General features: G+C 25.2%; 1 protein-coding gene across 1 annotated transcript; it reads right to left on the bottom strand.

Annotated features, from left to right (window-relative positions):
• Positions 1 to 761: 761 nt before the first annotated feature.
• On the bottom strand, positions 762 to 9,713 carry LOC117173721 (zinc metalloproteinase nas-13-like). Its single transcript, XM_033362362.1, has 4 exons — positions 9,365 to 9,713; positions 5,537 to 5,842; positions 3,144 to 3,277; positions 762 to 884 (listed from the first exon to the last, which is right to left on the bottom strand). The coding sequence occupies exons 1-4, from the start codon at positions 9,711 to 9,713 to the stop codon at positions 762 to 764; spliced, it is 912 nt and encodes a 303-aa protein (XP_033218253.1).
• Positions 9,714 to 14,493: the final 4,780 nt, after the last annotated feature.

Raw genomic sequence — 14,493 nt, 5'->3', positions numbered from 1 at the left:
AAATTTAAATCCAAACAGACGAATTTTCAAAAAATTACCTGAAAAAAATTTAGATTTTGTATATTATCGCAGAAGGTACGAAAATGACTCAAAATAAAAAAAAAGGTATAATTATTTTTTCTTCTTTATTTAATCAGTTTTACAATTTCGTGACAATTTACAAAATAGTCAATAAAAAACACATACACACATATATTTAATACTGAAGTGCAGCTTATTTTCATAAACTCGATTAATGTTCATATGTAATTTTATTATTGTAATCCTATTATTTAACTGAATCTTAATTCTAGTGATGAAGACTAGACGCTTAAAAATTATTCTAAAATTATTCAATTTTCGTATAAAAATCAGAGAAAAGTTTAATTTTTCTTTTTTAACACCATTTTATATTAATTCCTCAATATAAGCTAAAAAATTAATTATTATGTAAAGATTATACATTTTCACTACCGATCGATATTATTTAAATTAAACCAATCTCTGACATATAATATTTTTATGAAGGAAATATAATTCTTAAATATTTATCGAAAATAATTACAAACGTTTCAATCAATAAAATTATGCGCTTAAAGCAATTTTTGATTTTACAGTATAATTTTGGTAATTTTTGAATTTGATTTATTTATATTCTTATTTTAATTTTCTGAAAATCTCTGTGTTTAATCATAAAAGATATAAAAGGTAAGAGTTATATTTAATTAAAGATAACAGATTATTTCTACTATAGTATTCAATAGTATTTTTTCTTCTTTTTTTTAGTAAAATAAGAAATCGTTGAAACTTTCCCTCCTAGTTCCACACTTGTACATTCTTCGGATTTTTTGAATGTCCCTCTTACTAAATCCTGATCGCTGACCTAGAACCTCAATGGCTGCTCCCTGAAATATTTTTTAAAATATTTTTTCAATATACCCACTTTACCCAAAGATTTATTTCATTTTTATATTTTACTAATTATATAGTAAAACTGGCTCTGAAATTAAGGATTACTGAAAAATCCTGAAAAATTAATATGCCGAAATTGTAAAATTTCTGAAAAACAAAATATTCGAATTAAAGATTTCCTGGAAATATAAAGGGACTGCTGAAGAATCCCGAAAAATAAAATTCCTGATACTGTAAAGTTCTCAAAAAAGAAAATTTCTCGAAATAGAAAATTCCCCAAATTTTAAAATGACTGTAATATAAAAACCCCGAATTCGAACATTCCTTAATAGTGAAAATACCGAGAGCGTATAATACTACGGGACAATTAAAAAATTCCGAAAAATAGAATTCCCGAAATTATAAAATTGCTGAAACATGAAAATCCCAAATTGTTACATTCCCGAATCATGGAATTCCCGAACAGTTTATGATATTGCCAAATTGGAAAATTCCCGAATAATAAAATTCCTGAATTATCAAATTGCGGAATAATCAAATTCTTGAATAATAATATTCCCGAATCGGCAAATTCTTAAATAATGAAATTCCCTAATAATAAAGGGACAACTGAAAAATTCCGAAAAATAAAACTACCGAAACTGTAAAATTCCCGAAAAATTACAATTCCTTAACAGTTTTATATCACTTATTTGGATTATATTACTTATTACTTTATTATTTTAGTTTTATATTATTTATAAATTATTACTTTATTATTATACTTTTTATATTGCCGAATAAATAACTTAATTGTAATCATTTAATTAACCTTACGAATAAAGAAAATATTTAATTGTTCAATTTCCGAAATTTTGGGATAACTTAAAAATCCTGATAAATAAGATTCACGACACTGTGAAGTTACCGCATAATAATTAAATTCCCGTTTAATAAAATTCCTGAATTATAAAATTTCCGAATATTAAAATTCCCGAACAATTTATTATTTCACCGAATTGGAAAATTCCCGAATAATAAGATTTCCAAATTTAAACAATTAAAATTTTGTATGAATATTATTTATTTAATAAAAACGCAATAATCCATTATTTTTTCAATAAAAAATTATTTTGGGAATTTTCTACTTTGGATATTTTATAACTGGGCAATCTTCTGTAGGGAATTTTTTTATTCGAGAATATTCTAAATCGGTAATATTATAAACCGTTTGGGAATTTTATTATTCGCAAATTTTATTGTTCGGAAATTACATTTTTCGGAATTTTTCACTTGTCCCAAAATATTATAATTCAATAATTTTCTAGCTCGAATATTTTATAAGTTGGCAATTTTCTGTCAGGAATTTAGCCATTCGCTTATATTATGAACTGTTCAGCATTTTATTATTTGGAAATTTTAATAATTGAAAATTGTATTATTTAGAAATTTAGATAAAATTAAATTTAAATTAAAAAATATTGAAAATACCCGACAGAAAATTGTCTAATTTTAAAATATTGATATTAGAAAATCCCAAATTATAAAATTCCCGCATTTAAACATTTAAAATTGTGTACGCATAATATTTATTTATTAAAAATACAATAATTAAATATTTTTATTTAAAAAATTATTCCTAATGCCTAAAGTGGCTAATATGGGAATTTTTCAATTCGGTAATATTATAAACTGTTCGGAAATTTTGTTAATTGGGAATTTTCTAATTCAGGAATTTTATTATTAGGAAATATTATTATTCAGGAATATTTCATTGCCGGAAATTTTACTTTTCGGGATTTTTCAGGCGTCCTAATTCAGCACTGATTTATCTTAAAATTTCTTTTTAATTTTTTTCAAATTTACAATTCGAATTTTGAGAACATGTTTTTGTTTGTTTTTAATACTATGACCATTAAAACCAATGTATTCCGAAGTGTATTTTTTATTTGATAAATTTAGGCAATAATTTGAAAACCATTAAACATTTAAAAATGTGTTTGATAATATTATTTGATTACTTTATGTTTAGTAAATAAATAATATTTAACAAAAAACAATTTTTTTGAATGTTCAAATTCAGGAATTTTCTCGTTCGGATATGTTATAATTCGGCAATTTCTGTCGGGAATTTTCTATTTCGGAATTTTCACAGTTTTAGGATATTTTTTTCAGAATATTTGCATTATTTTTCATTGTGTTAAATACAGAAATTCGAGTAATTCAAAAAATATAAAAAGGTATTTTTTTGTTATTAAATAATTCATACTCACCCTCGCAATTATGGTTGGCTGCCCATTTTTCGAAAAAGCATTCGGCGAATAATGCATCACGCTGGCATAATCGTAGCCAATCCCAAAAGCATCCGTCGTTTGCCTCGAAGATTTTTCAAAATTCACTTCATGACCTGAACAATTTATTATGTTTATAATAATTAATAATAATAATAATATTCAAATTTATTCATTAATTTTGTCCATTTTGAAAGTTTCCAATTAGAACATTTTCAAAGTTTGTACAATATACTTAAACTTTAAAGGTTCACAATCACAATATGTCTAAAATTCTTCATTCTTAGAAGGTGAAAATGACAGTGAATCTTTTTTATAGCCGAAAGCATATTTTTTTAGTGGAAAATAGCTATCCAATCACTTACAATATCACTTATTACTATCATATAATCATGTGAAATTATAGTTTTAAAATTTTAATCAGTTTATTATTTAATAATTTTATATAAAAAGATTCTAAATTTTTGGGTTTCAATTGTATGCACAAAATTTTCATTTCTTTTTTAATTCTTCGAAATCTAAAGGATTTCTGGTCAGAAATTTTGAATTAAACACCCCCAGAATAAATTATAAACTACGAAAAATGAAGTCAATAATTGATAATAAACTAAGCATTGAAATTAATCATTTCAAATAAAAAAATTTTTGATTGGAAAATTCTAAATAAATTGTTAAAATTTAAACGATTAAAATTTGAAAAATTGTTTTTTAAAAATTAAAATAAATTAAAATTAAACTGCCTACCTAAAATGTATATCTTAGTAGTGAATGAATTACGTCTTTTATTTTGATGGTTAGAATTTTAGAATTCGAAATTTTCATGTTAAACACAAAATTCGCACATTTCATAGGTTTTACTTTTGCAATTAAAATGGTGAATTTTTTTACGAACTAGATAGATTTTCCGAAAATTTTTTTAATATTCAACCAAAGAGATCAATTTTTAACTACATTAATGCATCTCCAAACACGAAATGAAATTTTGACAAATTCTTGAAACTTTCAACCAATTACTTGAATTAAAAAAAATTATTGTCAACCAAGAAGAATAATTTTATCTAAAAAAACAAACAAATTTCAACAAAATACATGAATTTTCATCTGCATAGTTGCATTTTTCACTAAAGAGGAGCTTTGAACAAAAATGCATAAATTTTCAACCAAATATTTATATTTTCATATGAAAATGATAAATTTTTTACGAAAAAGTGAAAATTTGAATTTTGAATTGAAAAAAATATAATTTTCAATTAATAAGACACGATTTTTTCAACAATATAATTAAAATTTATAAAAAATATGAATTATCATTTAAAAATGGAATAATTACATTTTCATTTAAAAAAAGTTAATTCTTTTTTTAACAAATTTTCAACAAAACTAAACTTTCAATCAGAGATGAATTTTGATAAAAGTGATGAATCTTCAATGAAACTAAATTAATTCTCAACTAAAAGATAAACGAATTTTCAACATAATACTCTGATTTACACTCAACAAATGAATGTTTATGAAATTAGCTTTACTTTCAGACAAACAGTTGAATTCGCAAGACCAAAATTAATTTTTAACATAAAAGATGAATTATAACAAAACAGTTTAATTTTTAACCAAAAAATTACTTTTCAACCAAATCGTTAAATTCTTTACGAAATTAATTAATTTTTTAATAAAATAATTACATATTTAATTTAAAAACTGAATTTTCAGCCAAGAGGGTTAATGTTCGTTAAAAAACGAAAATTCAACCAAATAGTTCAATTTTAACCTAAAAAATTTATTTTAATATTTGAAAAAAACGAATTTTTGACAAGATAGTTAAATTTACCTGTATAAAACTGAAGTTTTAACCTAGAAGATAAATTTTCAAGCAAGAAGAATAATTTCTTACAGGAAAAGACGAATTTGATCAAAATACCCCAATTTAGAGTGATACTATTTTTTAAATTTTATGCTACTATTGTCAATATTTTGAATTTCTCAAATGACTCCGAGGTCTGCCATTTTAACCTTTAAATTTTTCAAATATTTTCCTGCGTAGCTATTTCTTTCTTTTTAGAGGGCTGCAGTGGGGGGGGGGGGGGGGGGGGGGGGGGGGGGGGTACATTTTCACTCTCATCGAAAAAAGGGTCAGGTATGAAAGTTTCAATTTTTGCTACTTGGAAAGATGTTTCGCAACCGAAAAATTACCGACAACTTTTTTTTATAAGACACCCTGATGCTAATAAGATACTTCTCGAGCGCGCTCGCGATTCATGATTATTACTCATCTATTAATTTTTAATGCTGGTTTATTAAATTTAATTTAATAATTAATTAATTTTTCAATTGAATTTAATTTTCCTTTAAATTTAATGTATAATCTATACACTAACCTCGTAAAATATTCTGCCATTGCACAATGACAAATTCGTCCCTTTCATATCTGCTCTGTTCATGCAGAAATCCAACAACATGCATCAATTCATGAATTACGGTTCCTTTTTTGTAAATACAGCCAGGCACCTGAAGATTTATATCCTGACGTCCGCCAATTCTTCCAACGCTACTCCAACATCCTGTATTTCCAGCGGTAATTCTTATGTAATCTGATTCTACTCCAGCATAAGGTTTAAATCGAATGCACGTGTGTCTATGATAATCAGCCATTGCTTCCTGAATTACATTTTGCTGTTCTTCATCTACAAAAAAATTAGTCAACAGATATTTAAATAACTTTTTTTAAACTAGCATTTATACAGGGGGTTTTTATTCAAGTCAAATCCCTTCTGAAAAAAGTATAGAAAATTTGATAGAGACTCTATCCATCGAGAAATCTGATACTTTTTTATCATCATAATTATTATTAAAATTCTATCAAATTTCATGGAAAAATACTTGCATAAAATCCTGCAAATATTATCTGATGTTATCCACCTAGAACTTGTATCATATCCTCTGTTTCACAATATCCGACCTTTCTATCAAATTCTATCTAACAGGAAATCTTATACTTTCCTACAGACAAATTCTAATTCTTATATGAATTCCATTATTCTACAATTTTGAAAATTTCTATTAAATACTATCCATTAAAAAAGTCTTATAGTTTCCCATCAAGGGATTCTCATTAAAACTCTGCTAAATTTTATCACTTATCCACAAAGAGATTGTGTCATATTCTACTATACCTTCTACAATTCTAAACATTTCGATCGAATTCGATCCATAGAAAAATCACCTTTTTGTCAACACATTTTCAAATCAATTCTATTTCATCTACAATAAAATCTTGACAAAAATCATAAGTATCAGAATCTTGGCAACATCTATCCAAATGTATCTGTCGAGCAATCTTATTCTTTTCTGTCCACAGATTGTGATTAGCAATTTTTCAAATGGTCTCTAAGAAGAACTTGTATAATATCATCTGTTCCAAAATTTTAAACATTTCTATCAAATTCTATCCATCTAGAAATATTATACTTTCTACCGACAAACTCTCATTATGCTTCTATAAAATCTTATCCACCCAGAATTTGTATTAAATCTTATTTTCCACAATTTTGAAAATTTCTATTAAATCCTATATTTTAAAAAATCTTATACTTTTCTATCAAGAAATTCTCATTAAACCTTTGATACCCCCTGTAACAAACAACAAAATATTAACAAAAATGTTACCGTGACAAAATATTTTAACCCCCCCCCCCTCTCCTATTTTTCTGTACCTAATTTCTAGTTTCCAGACAGTTTTTCTATTTATTGCTAGTAGAATTAGGCAGGATGTCCAAGAACTTCAATTTTAAAATTCCCTGACTTTTCCTTGGACAATTTTTCATTTTCCTTGATCAATAATATTCAAATACCAGCATTTTAATCATTTAATACTTTTAGCATAGAATCCTTTATAACCACAATAAAACAAGGCAATACTTCAGACACAAATTTATTAATTTTTTTAAACATAAAAATGTCTCTTCTACTGCAAAGATGACTTTTTAACAAAATACTTGAATTTTCCAAAAAATGATTACATTTTTAATATTATAGCTAAATTTTCAACATAAAAACATAAATTTCCAATAAAAAAGAGTCATAGTTATATTTCAATCAAAAAGACGAATTTTCAACAAATAAAGATTTTTCACTCAAGAACGAAATAAAAATGTATCTAAACTGTTGAACCTTCAAGACAAAACACGAATTTCCTTTACAAAAATTAAATTTTGAAACAAGAAATATGAATTTTTAGCAAGAAATTAATTTGAAAAAGTTACATTTTTAGATGAAAAATGAATTTTAAGCCAAAAATATAATCTTGAAAAAAAATTTCTTTTACAAAGTGATTCAATCAAATCTTTCCGAAAAACCTGTTGATTGCTCAAGCAAAGAATAATAATTTTTCACCAAAAAGTTGCATATTCATACCAAAAGCCGGTAAAACTTTTAAAACAAAAAAAATTAATTTTCAAAGAAATAGTTGAATTTAAACAAAACTGTTGAATTCTTCACTAAGTCGTTGAATTTTTATCCAAAAAGATGAAATTTCTCTTAAAACAGATGAACTTTTATTTAACAAAAAACCAATTTTCAAAAAAAGGTGACTTTTCATCCAAAAAAGACTTTTCAAGATCTAGATCTGTATTCTTTCAAACAAAAAATAAATTTCTACGAATAAAATTTAATTTTCAATACGAAAAGACAAATTTCCCAACCAACAAAGATGAATTTTTAATAAAACAGTTGTGTTCTTTACCACATAGTTGCATTTTTATCCAAGAAAAATGAAAGTCATATTAAAAAAGAAGAATTTTTAATAAAAAACGACACCTTTTAAAAAAGATTAAACGTTAGTTCAGAAAAGATTTCAGTTCATTTCTCAACAGCAAAATGTAGACTTTAATCAAAAAGTAAATTTTATACGAAATATTTAAATTTTCAACAAAAGACTAAGATTTTCAACCAAAAATTTACAAACAAATTTTCAAAAAAGTTTTTGAATTTTCATCCCGAAAAGTTTTCAGATCTGTTTCCACCAGAAAAATGTTAAATTGAAACAAAAAGTAAATTTTCTACAAAATATTTAGATTTTCAGCAAAACAATAGAATATTTCAACAAAAAAAACGAATAGGTTTTTAATTTAAAGTATTTTCTTAGAAAAAGTCTTTGTTTCTTAAAAATTCGACATTTTGGTTGAGAATTCTTCAATTTTATTGAAAAATCTTCCTTTTTGGTAGTAAATGAATCTTTTTGTTTAAAAATTCATCTTTTTCAGTTAAAAGGTTCAACTTTTAGGTTGAGAATTCTTGAAATTTGTTAAAAATTAATCTTTTTGATAGTAAATTAATCGTTTTGTATACAAATTTACATTTATTAGTTAAAAAATTAACTTTATGTTTGAGAATTCTTCAAATTTATTGAAAATTCGTATTTTTTGTGGTAAATTAATCATTTTGCTTAAAAATCAAACTTTTCGGTTAAAAATTCTTAAATTTTGTTTTTAAAAAATTGTTCGGTAGAAAATTAATCTTTTTTAGTTGAAAATTCAAATTTTTACTCAAGAATTTTTAAATATTGTTAAAAATTCATCTTTTGTTAAAAAATTCAACTTTTCGGTCGAGAATGCTTCAATTTTATTGAAAATTCGTGTATTTTGGGAGTAAATTAATCTATTTATTGAAATATTCATCTTTTATAGTTAAAAATTCATCTTTTTAGTTGGGAATTCTTGAATTTTGTTAATATTTTTTTGTTGGTATAAAATTAATCTTTTTTATTAATAATTTATCTTTTTCGTTACAAATTTAAGAACTAAGTTTTAAAGTTGAACTGCTTTCTTACAAATGCGTTTTTTTGTTGAAAATTAGTCTATTTGGTGAAAAATTAAACTTTTGGTTTGAGAGTTCTGGTATTTTGTTGGAAATTTGTAACTACATATTTTGTTTTTGGTAAGACATTATTATTATCATAGAAAATTTCACACTTTTTCTTGAAATTTCAATAATTTAGTAAAGAAAATCCACTATTTGGTAAAAAAATTCTTTTTTTTATATTAACAATTTTTGTGTGATTAAAAGTTTAACTATACCAAGTTTTGGTTAAAAAAAGACCTTTCTTAACTTAAAAACTCAATAATACCCGGATATAGATCCCGATGATACCTTTTCAACAGAATTGATAAAACTTAAATGCATATTGAAATAATTTTTTAATTTCTTACTGAAAAATGGACTGATTATGTAAGGAATTACTCCATCGGGCCATCGAGCAGAAGATGCTTTAAGACCATTCCTTGACATTGAACTCGGAAATAGAATATCACCCTCAACATATTCTCCAAGTTCCTCTGGATTTACTCCCAGTCCTTCGTGCCATTGAGACACCTTTAATCCTGTTTCATTACTAGGATCCGCATAAAGCTGTCGCTCTAAATGTGACAAATGCGAAAGCAATCCATCCGGGCTGTCGAAGGCATTATCTAAAACGTCGCGACGGAAATAAGGCCCAGCTGAAGATTCCTTTGCTCCGACAACAACAACCGCAATCAATACAACCCATTTGATTGACATTTTCCTGAAAAAAAAATTATTTAATTGAATTAAAAAAAAATTTTTTTGGAAAAAGATCAGCTCCTTCGCTCCGCTGGGAATCGAACCACAGAACTTCCCATTTGCCGGTCGGGTGCTTTTCTGTTAAGCTACTACAAAGAAAAAAAGAAGAATTCTTCATCAGAAATACACGTATTATTTTGTTAGGTATTACGTATTTCAATTTTTCAAGGAATCTGTATTAACATTTATTTGAAAAATGGTTAATTCATAGCTATGTCTAGTCTGAAAAGACGTTAAGAATTTATGTTATTCTATGATGATAATACAGATTCCTTGAAAAATTAAAACGTGATTTCAAAAATGTTCCATTCAAAGCTTCATCTGGTATGAAAAGACGTTAACAATTTCTGTTGTTCTTTAAAGATGATACATATTTCTTGAAAAATTAAAATATAATTTTTTAAATGTTGAATTCATAGCTCCATGTGGTCTGAAAAGACGTTAAGAATTTCTGTTATTCTTTTAAGATAATACAGATTCCTTGAAAAATTAAAATTTGATTCAAAAACTATTTAATTCATAGCTCTATTTGGTCTGAAAAGACGTTAAGAATTTATATTATTCACTGATGAAAAAGAAGATTCCTTGAATAATTTTTTTACAACTAAAGGGCATGTATCAATTGTCTGATTCCTACATTAGCGACATTCCTCTTCTTCGTCACATATCGTCATACAAAGCTTGAAACTCTCAAAATGAATGTCCAAAATAAAACACGATGAAAGCCCAAAAATCTCTCAAATAAGGAGAAAACACGGTGAGTTTTACGAAAGTGAGGGAATAAATTCTTTAAACAAAAATTCATATGTAGGTACCACATTAGATTCAATTATGAAAGGCTTAAGTTGTTAAGTCGAAATATATTGCATTTTAAAAAAAATAGTTGAATTTTTGAGCCAAAAACACCAATTTTCTACAATTTTCAACCAAAAAATATAAATTTTTAAACAAAAAGTTAATTTTCAACAAAATAATTAAAGTTTCAACAGAATAATTAAATTTTCAAAGAAATAATTAAAGTTTCAAAAGAATAATTAAATTTTGAACAAAATAGTTGAATTCCAAAAAAGATTTTATTTTTAAATAAAAAACAGACGTATTTAAACAAAAAGATGTGTTCCTAATGAAAAATGTAATAGTTGATATTCCAACTACAAGTTATTTAATTTTCAAATAATAAACAGAATTCAAAACATCAATTTTCAAACAATGATGGAATGGTTGAATTTGCAGTTAAACAATTTATTTTTAAATCAAAACAAATGTATTTTCAACAAAATATGTTAATCTTCAATCAAAAAGATGAGATTTCAGCCAAAGCAGATTAATTGGTAGACAAACAGTTGCATTTTTAACAAAAGAATAAAATACAATTTTTCCAAAAGAGACAAATTTTCCAACCCAAAAGAGGAATTTTCAACTGAAGTTTTTAATTTCTAACCAAAGAAGATTTTTCAATCAAACAATAATAAAAATTTGAACTAAAATTATCGAATTATCTAAAAAAAGTTGAATTTTTAACACAAAATTTAACTTTTAATCAAAGAGTTCATTCTTGACCAAACAGTTTATTTGTAAAGTAAAAACGATCTGTTTTGAGCAAATAATGGAATAGTTTAATTTTCAATTTAAAAAACTGATTTTTAGTTATGAAAATGAATTTTCAATCAAATAGTTTCAAACAAAGAGATGGATATTCAACTAAGAAAATAACTTTTTCCAGAAATTAATTTATCTTTCAACCAAGGAATTAAATTTACAACCAATAAAATTAATTTTTTACCGAAAAAGGAAAATTAACAAAAAATACATAACTTTAAAATACAATTGTTTGCTTTCTAAGTAAAAACGATTAATTTTCATTCAATAATGGAATAGTTAAATTTTCAGCTAAAAAAATAATGTTTGAACAAAAATGAACTAATTTTCAAAAACAGTTGAATTTTTAAACAAGAAAATTAAATTTGTTTAAAAACGATAAATTTTTAATCCAAAAAAGAGGAACTAAAATAAAATAATAATAAAAAAGGAATTCCCAACCAAAGAGATAGATCTTTGAAAAATAAAATAAATTCTTAACAAAGCAGTTTATCTTTCAACCATGGTGATCAGTTTTCAATTAAGAAGATTCATTTCTCACCAAAATATTATTTATTACTATTATTAGTAATTAAATATTATTCAAATTATGATTTTATCAATTAAAAATGTATTTATTTTTGGTGATTCACATTCGAAATTTCATCAATTTGGAAGATATAGAAGTTAAAACTTGATTTTTGATCTTTAAAATCATCAAAATTTAAGAATTTTTATTTGTACATCTTTCAAAATTAAAGAGTCTTCTATTTTTATTCTTCAAAATTAAAGAATTTTAAATTTAAATTCATGAAATTTGACGAATTATCAAAAAACGTTTCAAATTACATATGTTTATAATATACAGCTTAAATATTAAATTATTAGTAATTTTCCATTTTCAGAAATTTAAGAATTTTCAATAATTGTACCTCTTAAAAATTGAAGAACTTTGAATCTCTAATATTTAAATAAGAATTTTTGTATTTTAGCAATTTTCAATTTAAAATTTCTGCAATTTGTATGATTTACATTTGAAATTTCAGCAATTGAAAAATGTAAAACTGAAAACTTGACTTTTGATCTTAAAAAACGAAAAAATTTCAGGATTTTTAAAAATTGTGAATGTTCAAAATTGCAGAATTAAAAATTTCAAATCGTGAAAATCAAAGAATTTTCATTTGTAAATCTTCAAAATTAAACTATTTAAAAATAGCTTGAATTGCAAGGTTTTAAGATATACAGCTTAAAATTAAATATTTTGTTAATCTATATTTTCAATATGCAAGGATTTTCTATTGTAGCTCTTTAAAATTGCGGAACTTTAAATCTGTGCTATAGAAGAGTTTTTAATTTTGTCAATTTTCAATTCAAAATTTTTATAATATTGATGATCTACATTAGAAATTTCTTCAATTTAAAAGATTCAGAATTGAAAACTTGAATTTTGATCTCCAAAATATTTAAAATGTGAACAATTTTATTTATACATATCTGAAATTCAAGAGTTTTTAATTTAAAATCTTTAAAATTAAATAAATTATAAAAGTTTGAATTGTAAGTCTTTAAAATTGTAGAACTCTAAAATGAAAATCTAAAAAAAATTATAATAAATTATTAATGAAATAAATGACAAACTATGAACAATCTAAACTAAATAAGATAACGAATATCTTATTGTAAATAATTTCAAACTAAAACGATATAAATTTCTGCATAATCTTTTGAATTTTTTTCCTTGCATCTGAATCCTGCTAAGATAAAATTTTGAATTAAAATTTTTAATCAAACTTACAGGTTACTGAAAGCCGATTAAATTTAAAAGTAAATTAAATTGCATGGAAGCTAAAGAGGCTAGTTAAATATTTATTTTTATTTATGATTATCAATCATATTTTATACTACTTTCAATTGAAGCATATAATTTAATTTGGTAATCAGACAACCAACGCAAGAAGCGACCAATATGCGCGCCTAGCGCGCCATTTTTTGCTAGTACATTAAATAATTACCAAGAAAATAATACACTTTTTCCTGTTCTCGGAAGAGGAATACACCTGATCCAATTTCAAGGGGACACTGACTAAATTCATAATGTCCGGTTGCGTCTTTATACTGAAGAGGATAAGGTCGTTTACCCCCCTTGCGATAAGTTTGCCAATATTGAAGTTTCGGGGACAATCGTGATAACCATGGACTTTGGGTACCGGAAATAGCAATTTATTGCCAGAAGTTCCAAACCTTCTTCTTTTTTCTATCCGATAAATCATAGAATGTAAGCCACGAAACCAGTTTTGACTAATCGAAATTTCCTATTTCGCAAACAGATTATAAGGAACTAAATTTAACATTGAAATTAAATAAGGAAGTATCCATTAATTATGTAAGGTTTTTTAGGGCAAGAGGAGCGGGATCCGAAAAATCTTACGAATTCTATGAATACATTTTTTTTATTCTTCTTCTTTTTCTTATATTTAAAACTTTTTCTTTGCCACTCTCGCCTCGAAGTGCCTCGAAAGATCTGCAGTGCGCGAGTACTCAGTCGAGTATATTGCGCACTATTATACATTTCAATTGAAAACGGTTCAGTGTACCCTCACTGTTTACATTTTGTTCTCACCGAATTGTGATCAAAGCTATTTGCAAATAACCCCCGTGATACTGGACTGAAAGCGAGAGTTTACAAGGTAAACGTGCGCTTACAAGGTCAGCACTGTAAAGAAGCCACAAACAAGGAGAAGAAAAGTGTTGAGGAGAACCCCGATTTACTGTCAAGGCTATTGACAGTGTCCTAGGAACGCCTGGTAAAGCGGGGTCCCAGTGTACATACATTGTAAACTTCCACCCAATACAGATTTTTTAAATAAACATCTCCGATAAACGTTGACGTATACTAAAAAGATTTCACAAATATTTCACAAAGATTTCCAACATTTTACGAAGATTCGAAAAGCTTTCAAAATATTTCTTGACTTAAACTAAAATGATTGTACAAAGTTATATGTTATATATTCCATTGAGTGTCCACAAAATCTTAAAAAGCAAAATATCGTTTAATTAATGAGATTATTCAATAACAAAAAGAAAAATACTAACTGAAATTAATGAAAACGAAAGTTTTTACCATTATAAAATTAGTATTGCTTTTTTAATATTAAAT

Source organism: Belonocnema kinseyi, chromosome 5, assembly GCF_010883055.1.
Source record: "Belonocnema kinseyi isolate 2016_QV_RU_SX_M_011 chromosome 5, B_treatae_v1, whole genome shotgun sequence".
In the NCBI taxonomy this organism is placed as follows: domain Eukaryota; kingdom Metazoa; phylum Arthropoda; class Insecta; order Hymenoptera; family Cynipidae; genus Belonocnema; species Belonocnema kinseyi.
This window is presented reverse-complemented; position numbering and strand designations above follow the sequence as displayed.